The sequence below is a fragment of the Chenopodium album genome, chromosome 7 (genome assembly GCF_948465745.1).
Source record: "Chenopodium album chromosome 7, dcCheAlbu1.1, whole genome shotgun sequence".
NCBI classification, from domain to species: domain Eukaryota; kingdom Viridiplantae; phylum Streptophyta; class Magnoliopsida; order Caryophyllales; family Amaranthaceae; genus Chenopodium; species Chenopodium album.
In genome coordinates, this window is record NC_137840.1 from 41,414,934 (window position 1) to 41,423,245 (window position 8,312).

The window sequence follows — 8,312 nt, forward strand, 5'->3', positions numbered from 1 at the left end:
ACTTTGGTTCGTTGCCAAAGACCTCGTCGCAAATCCATTTTTGCGACTAATTTTTGAACAGTCGCAAATTTAGCGACATATTTGCAACGCCTTTGCAACTACCATTTAGCGACTAACTTTCAAATTTTAGTAACTAAGTTATTGTCCGTCGTAATATATTTGCGACGGAGTAGCAACTATAGAGATGAATGTTTTAAGACTACTTTTGCGATGGATTAGCGACTGCAAGACCAAACTTTTGCGACTACGAGACTAAACTTTTGCGACTACGGAGACTAGTTATATTGTGACGGATTTGCGACTATTGAGACTAATGTTTTTTGCAACGGATTAGCAATTACATATGGGACCAAATTTTTGCGACTACAAAACTAATTATTTGTGGCAGATTAGCGACTTAGCGACTACTGAGACTAATGATTTTGCAACTAACCAATTAGTCTCTAAACCAAATTTGCAGTCGCTAAATATTTGAGACTGACTATCAATATTTGAGACCATAATTAAGCGACGACCAATATTAATCACAAAAAAAAAGATACCCACGCGTAAAATCAAATAACCAAAATGTTAATTTTATTCAAATATCCAAAATATAATCAATTTTATATCAATGTATTAAAAAACAATATTTAACTCATATGACAAATTATTTTAAAAGTCACCTCCCATATAAAAAAGCTACTTCATATAAGAACTAATGACAATGTAAAAGACCAGTTGTTCATAAAATTACCACCAAGAAAATAATAATCACTTAGTTGTATCACAGGAGCGGGTGACTGTAGGCGTAAAAGGCTTACAAGGACGGTAACATTGTTTGACAAGCTAATTTTTCTTTCTTCCATGTAGCTTTTTTGATCTCATGATTTTCGACGAATTCCTTAGCATATTTTAAGCTCTCTGCCGCTCTTTTTTGGCTTTCTTCTACCTTGTTATGGTTTTTTTCCGCCATCTTCTTTAGTTCTTGAACTTGAGAGCTTAATTGAGAAATCATGGAAGGAGTGGATGATGATGCAGTAGATTGAGAAGTAGGATCACTCTTGTAATACATTTGTGAGGCACTCCCTAAACCATAGACTTTTCCTTTCTTTTGCCCACCTACAACATCCAAGTAGACTTTGTCGGGGTTTATCTCAATTCCTTTGTTCTTATATTCCTCAAGCTTTTCCATATATTCTCCCTGCATTAAGATATGTATTAGTAACTATTATCTCAAATGTTAAAAATTAAATAAACTAAATACAATTTTTTAAAAAAATTAAAATAAAAAATACAACACTTATAAAAAGATAATTTATGTAAGCAGTTATTAGTAAAAATTTCGACAAAGTCTCCTTTGTAAATTGAAGAATTCCCTCATGTAGGGTATGACTTCAAAAGGAACCTGTTTCAATTCACATTATGCCACACCACATTAATCATATGATTAACGCCGGCAAATCATTCTCATCCTCCAACTCAATCACACAAACAAATAAACAATCCATAATATCTCCAAACATTAACTACCACATATTTTTTTGTAATCTTAGAAAAATATAGAAGTATACTCATACCATGACTTTTTGAGACTTGTCACCCATCAATTCAACTTCATCATTGCCCACACAAACAGAATGAGTGCTCTCATAGACTTCAGCATCAGTTGGTAAAATTCCATCCTTTTTCTTAGCCATATATTAGAAGAAGTTGTTAGCACTAAAAAAAAAAAAAAACAAAAATAGGGGAACATAGACTACAGAGCAATTGTAATAAAAGAAGTTGTTAGCACTAAAAAAATAAAAATAAAAATAGGGGAACATAGACTACAGAGAAATTGTAATAAAGACCAGTTATAGTCATCTCTATTAGTGTTTAAAAAGTTTCTACTTGCTTCTATCTTATATTAAAAATCATAAGTTTGCTGCGAAAATCATACACTTACCATTTTTTTTAACCACTTGAGGAGTAGATACGCTACCTTGGCGATATGTTTGGCCACATAACTGATTATCTCTCGCTTGGTTAGAAGGTATCAGAAAATCAGGATGCTTATGCTTATTTATGAATTCAGCTCAAACAGTGTAAGTCATGAAACTAACTTGCTTATGGAGAGCCATTTTGTAAACTTGGTTCAATGTGCCCCTAAGTCGGTCCCCAGCTTTTTTGTCAAATTCTCTCCTAGCCTTAGCATAGAACTCGGGTCTCCAAGTATATGTACGCTGCATATATTTAACATGTAAAGTTTGGGATTTTAACTCAAAATAGCATATTATACATTAAAAAAATCTCTTACTTTTTTTTTACAAGTACTATCATTAATCCAGTTTAGGATTGTATTACCTTTTGTAGTATGCTTGTATATATAATGAAATTGGACCTAAGAACCTTTTATTTCTGATTTATTTAACAAAAATCAGCCTAACTTCAGATTGTTTTCATAGTATATCACTAGTTCTGAATAGACGACAATTGATATTTGCAGCATCATTTATTTATTAGTTAACGAAAATTGTCAAATAACTTTGCCTCCGTTACCGATAAAAGCTCAACAAATCAAAAAACTGACTTTAACAAGTAAAAAATAAAGAAAATACAAGTGTTTCAACCAAGGAAAGCAAACATCCCTTGATTGATGCATGCAATTTCTGCAATACTCAGGTACACCCCAACCACCAAATACTATTTATTTGCACATTCCATTATTTGGATTTTGGAGCTCTTGAAATGAGCAAATAAACTGAGTGAGAGAGTTCTAAGAGCAAACAAGCAGAAAATATTATTGAGTATTTGAGTCATTGAGTGTACATAGAGCTAAGTACACCCGTGTGTATATTGGAGCTTCTAATTGATGTAATAGTAAACTTAGTTCAAATTTAATCAGAAATCTGAAATCCTTTTTCTTTAATTATCTGTCAGATTTATGACTGATTAAGAAACATTGTTGGTTTGTGCAGAGCAAGCAATCATATTCCTCAGATACCCTAAACCCCTAAAGATCCAAAACAACAAAGGGGAACACTTGGGGGCGGGGTCTTGGTTTATAAGGATTTAAACCATGCCAGATGTTAACTCTATGCCAACCATTAAATGTAGAAGTCGTGAAAAATGAATTAACCTGCAAAAAATTCAGCTGGATGAAAAAAGCATCCTCTCAGCAGGAAAAGAAGATTGTTTTGCCCTCAATACACCAACCATCATGACAAATGCAATAATAATTTATATTTTAAATATAGACCTTATTCACAACTGGCCAACTGGTTTGTGAATGTATAGGCTGGACAATAAGAACTTTAAGCATAGCATATCCTTCAGCTTGAGCTATCATATAACTATCTAATTGGAATAATCCATGGTTGTGACCTTTTTATTACATACGCTACATATCCATAAAACATTAGAGTTTAATCCATGGCTGTGACCTTTTTATTACATACTTTGAACTATAACTAACTCACTCAAAGATTTCATAATCAAATTACCTCAATAAAATTTTAATTGAATTTGACTCTCTATCTGGCCTCTTCTGCACCGTCATTGAAGGATTTTTCACAAACTCAAACTCGAGAACTCTATTTATGCTCCAATTTCTTGTACCTTTTTTTTGGGTGTTCTTCGAGGGTTTAATTGTAGTGTCATATAATGAATTTTCTATCTTAATTATTTTCTGTTTATATTTCTTAGATAGTACTCATAAATGACTAATATGATGTAAGAGCTGAGATTTGAGAATGGTGGATGGAGTCATGAAGGTGGCGGAGGGGAAGGTTGCAGAGGAGAGGCGGAGGAGCAATAAGCTTATGAGTTTCCCAAAAATATTGTGCATGTCCTCGTTATTTGTGCAGACAAAGGGCCGACATTTGACTACAGTTGGGTTTAAGTTAGTTAACTTTCACCGGAAAAGGGACTTGAGGTCCTTCAAGGTGAAAATATAAGTGCAAGGTCCATAATTGTGAAAAATATAAAATGTTAGGTCCCAGTGTTATACTTAACTCACATTTGTTAACAAACGGAGGGAGTCCCACAATTGAGTAAGTAACTCATGTATATGATTGTTATTTATAAACCATCACTTTTAAACCAATAAACACCACAAAAATATAGGGCGGAAAAAAGATTTTCGGAAAGATAGTCCATTCTTTCCCTAATAGACATCATATATTGGCTACATAACACTACAATATCAGCACAAAAATCAATTACTCTACTTGTTTTAAAAGTCTGTGACTTAACAATAGAGTCGGTGCCTTTGAATTTTAGTCCATGAAAAAGGGAATGAACTATAACAAACCTAACAGAACCATTGATTTCCAAATAAGTCTAAAATCAGGGAAGCATTCTGATTAGCCACACAAGGAAGAAAGGAAGTCCGAGACGGTAGGATAAATGATATACTCCGTGATATATATATATATATATATATATATATATATATATATATATATATATATATATATATATATATATATATATATATATATATAAGTAAATAAATAAAGCTATCCTGCTTACTTTGAACACGTGTTGATACACAATCTGACTCATGCATTTTAAACTCATCCCGATCTTTTTTCAACTCAAGCTTTAATTTCTCCTTTGCAGACATGTTATCTGGATGAAAATACTGCGAAGAGCAATGAATTCAAATCATTATATCAAAAAGATAAATTGTATGATGTCTATCAAGAGTAAAGAAAATAGGCAGTATGATTTCAAACATGTTTTTAGCAATATTTCTATCCCAAATTATTGTTTCATGGTCAGATGTCAACATCATAATGAACTCGAATAAATATGAACCTTTTAATAGAGTGCCTTAATTTTCATAGTACAAGTAAAGGAGTTCCCAACCATAGTTGTGCCATCAGAAATGGACATGAAAGCTAAACAGAAAAACAAATAAAATCATAACATACTCTTTAATGTGATATACTATACATTAACAGACAGACAAATACAAAGACTGCAACGGAAAAAAATTCTAAGACTGAGAAATAAGGATGGACTAACATTCAGGTTTGCTCGGATTCTCAACTTGCTATTGACAGAGTGAAGCAAGAAGATTCAATTAGAGATGCTAACATGTTACTTCCCAAACAATACAGGGACCTGCTTGAGGTGCTACTCAGTGTCCAGATCAGCCATGAACCTAGATGATGCAACAAGGCAGCTGACCTTTTGGCTAAGAACTGTAGAGTTAGTGCAACTAATGATTGTAACCTGCTGTCTTTAAACTCTTGTCCTAACTTTCTAGTTGATGTTTTATTGGAGGACATACCTCCCTAACTACTCTGTAAACTTTTAAACCTTTTTATTTTTAATCTAATCCCCAGCTTGCATAAAAATAAAAATAAAAATGCTAAGACCGAGCAATAAATTGGTTCCCAAATGCCCATTCCTTCCATTTTGGTAAAGCTTCAACTAATACCAACCACTAAAGTATGGAAGATAACAACTAGGAATGCTGATAAAAATATGACATATTTTGATTCATGACCCCACAGAAAAAGACAGTATGCTAGTAAGGGTTGTTTTCCTAGAAGTTTTGAGAAAGAGGTGAGAACACTAATGAATCTCTAAGCTTAATTGTAACTCTTATGTGAAGACAATATGTAAAAAAAAAAAAACAAAAAAAAACAAAAAAAAAAACCAAAAAACAATATTTCTAGATTCGCAATTGGCAATAGAAACCAAATTAAAATAAAAAATTGTACAAAAAATCTCAATGATAACCCTAAAATTCGCAATTCCTAATTCTAGTTACTTACTACGTATTATTTTCAAGAATAACCCCTTAAAACCCATAAACATAATCGAGAAATAATAATTCCTAATTCTAGTTACTTAATTCGTATTATTTTCAAGAAATAATTCTCGCTTATGTGATATTATTAGATTAAAACCAATTTGAAATTCAATCAATAATCAGATTAATATCAATTCGCAATAAAAACCCAATTAAAAAAAAAAAATTGGACAAAAAACTCAAAGATAATCCTAAAATTCGCAATTGACATATTAAAGTAAGAGAAAGATTGAATGGAAGGTAGGAAGGGGAAGAACGCGTACTTACCTAGGTGAAGTAGTGGTGGCGCAACGGCAGTAGAGGAAGACGACGGTGATGCTTGATTTGAAGTTCTGAACCTTCATTTTTCTTTTTTGTTTAGGAAGAGTATGATAGTTCTTGTTTTTTACGGTGAATAAGAGTATAAGACTGATTGATGATTCTTGTTTTTTGGGGGGCAATAACCTTTTTTTTTTTTATATAGAAATAAGGGGTTTTTTTTTTATTATATTAAGGTTTTTTTTTATTTCTTTTTAATAAATATTAAAAATAATATTAGCGACTACCGTGTTAGTTGCAAATTATTACAGGAGCGTCGCAGATTAGCAACCGCATAGCAACTATTATAAATTCGGTTGCAAATTTTGTGACTACTCGTCTTTTTTTGTCGCAAAAATATTTTTTGCAAGTGATTATTATAGAAGTCTCAAAAATCAGTCGCTAATTAACGACCACATAACAACTTCTGCAAATTTGGTTGCAAAATTTGCGACTACTCGTCTTTTTCAGTCGCTAAAACTATTTTTGCAACTAATTATTATGGTAGTCGCAAAATTCTGTTGCTCATTCACCTTTTTCTTAGTTAAGATAATCCTATGCCGCCTCAAGAGACCAACCGGCCTCCGGAAGAAGTACATGTCAAGACGGACCATGACTCAGGTGACGACGCTGATGTCGAAACCTATGTGGCCCCTAATGGGTCACTCATCTCTAAGCACCTCCATCAGAAAAGACAAGCAGGAGCGTAATGCCAACCAGGCAAGTACTAACAGGCCCCCTGCACCGAGTAATCCCCCAGGGCATGCGACTGATGCCTCCCAAGCGGCAGGATCAGTTCCAGTCACTCAGGATGAGCTCATGAAATTCATGAGTAGCCTAAGGGGTGAAATCAAAGGACTAATCAATAAGTGGAAGACTGCCCCTAGAAAGGAGCAGTCGGCCACAAAGCCTGCCATGTTTGGGCAGCAGAAGTCGGTCCGAGAGCGACAGCCGACCGCTCATTCGGTAAAGGCTGGGCCTCGGCCTCCGTTCGACCTATCAAGACTCCGTTTCCTTGAAACAGTGAAAAGAAAAGCCATCCGACATGTTCTACTGGATGGTAGCAAACATACATTTCCTGATGCTCGTAAGTACATCGACCAGCTAAGGAATCAGTAGCTGTCAAAGTTGGCTTCTTCGTCGACTTATCGTGACAGTTTTCAGGACACCTCGATCAAGAATTCCCTATCGAGGCCGAGGGCTCCTTCAAGCAGTCCCCTCATTCAGTCGGGGCCTTACCTAATCAATTCGGCACAATATGTGGCACAACCACCATACACGCCGCCTGCTTTACCTTACATCCAGCCTTCCTTCTTCGGAGGACAGGCGGCATATAATTATCAGCCCTTGGACTGGCATGTTTGGCTACAAAACCTTGGGGAGTAGCCCTCTGCGTTCTCTAGGGAAATAGCTGAGGCCAAGCAGCCGACCAAGGTTAAAAATGTCATGGTTGGAACCTATGATGGTATCTCCAACCCTAAAGACCACCCGTTGGCATACACCCACCTCATGTACTTATAGGGGTTAAATGATGCCGCCTAGTGTCGATGATTCCTAGACACTCTAAAGGGCATATCTCAGCAGTGGTTTGGCAATCTGCCGGCTGGTTGCATAAACAGCTTCAAGACGCTTGCGTTCTTGTTTGCTTCCAACTTCTCTATGTACATCCCTGCAAAGAAAACGAGCCTAGATTTCGGCCATGTGTAGAAGGGAGATAGAGAAGGGCTTCGCTCATATGTCAGGCGGTTCAATCTAGTGAGAATCCAAATACATGGACTGTATGGCGAAGTGGCTTTTACGGACTTTTTCAAAGGTGTGATGGATGGGTCGACTTTCAAGTTCGAACTCGTCCGAAAGAAAATCTTCACCCTCATAGGGGCGAACGCTTATATACAGGCGATTGAGCTCTGCTTCTCTAATAAGCAGTCGGACTTTAAGAAGTCTGACCGACAGAAGGAAAGTCGGCCTGCTCAGCCGTCTCTAAAACCAGAAGAGAGGAAAAAGAGAAGACAAATCTAGGAGGTTGATAACTCCGATCAGCTGGCCCAGAAGAAAAAGAAAGAGTGGAAATCGTACGTTCCAAGGTACGAGTTCCACAAGGACAACTACTCTATCCTCATGGAGATTAAGGATCGGCTGACTCTAGAGAAGCCGACTCCTATGAAAGGTTCCGCTGAAAATTGGAACAAAAACAAACACTGTCACTACCATGAGGATGTCGGCCATG

The 8,312-nt window shown here is 35.6% G+C and overlaps 1 protein-coding gene across 1 annotated transcript; it reads right to left on the bottom strand.

The window, feature by feature from the left end:
* Nucleotides 1-799: 799 nt before the first annotated feature.
* Nucleotides 800-2,201, bottom strand: LOC145640195 (uncharacterized). The gene is made up of 3 exons (XM_081691497.1): nucleotides 1,931-2,201; nucleotides 1,560-1,678; nucleotides 800-1,183 (listed from the first exon to the last, which is right to left on the bottom strand). Coding segments are annotated over exons 1-3 (504 nt in total). The 5' UTR covers nucleotides 1,932-2,201.
* Nucleotides 2,202-8,312: the final 6,111 nt, after the last annotated feature.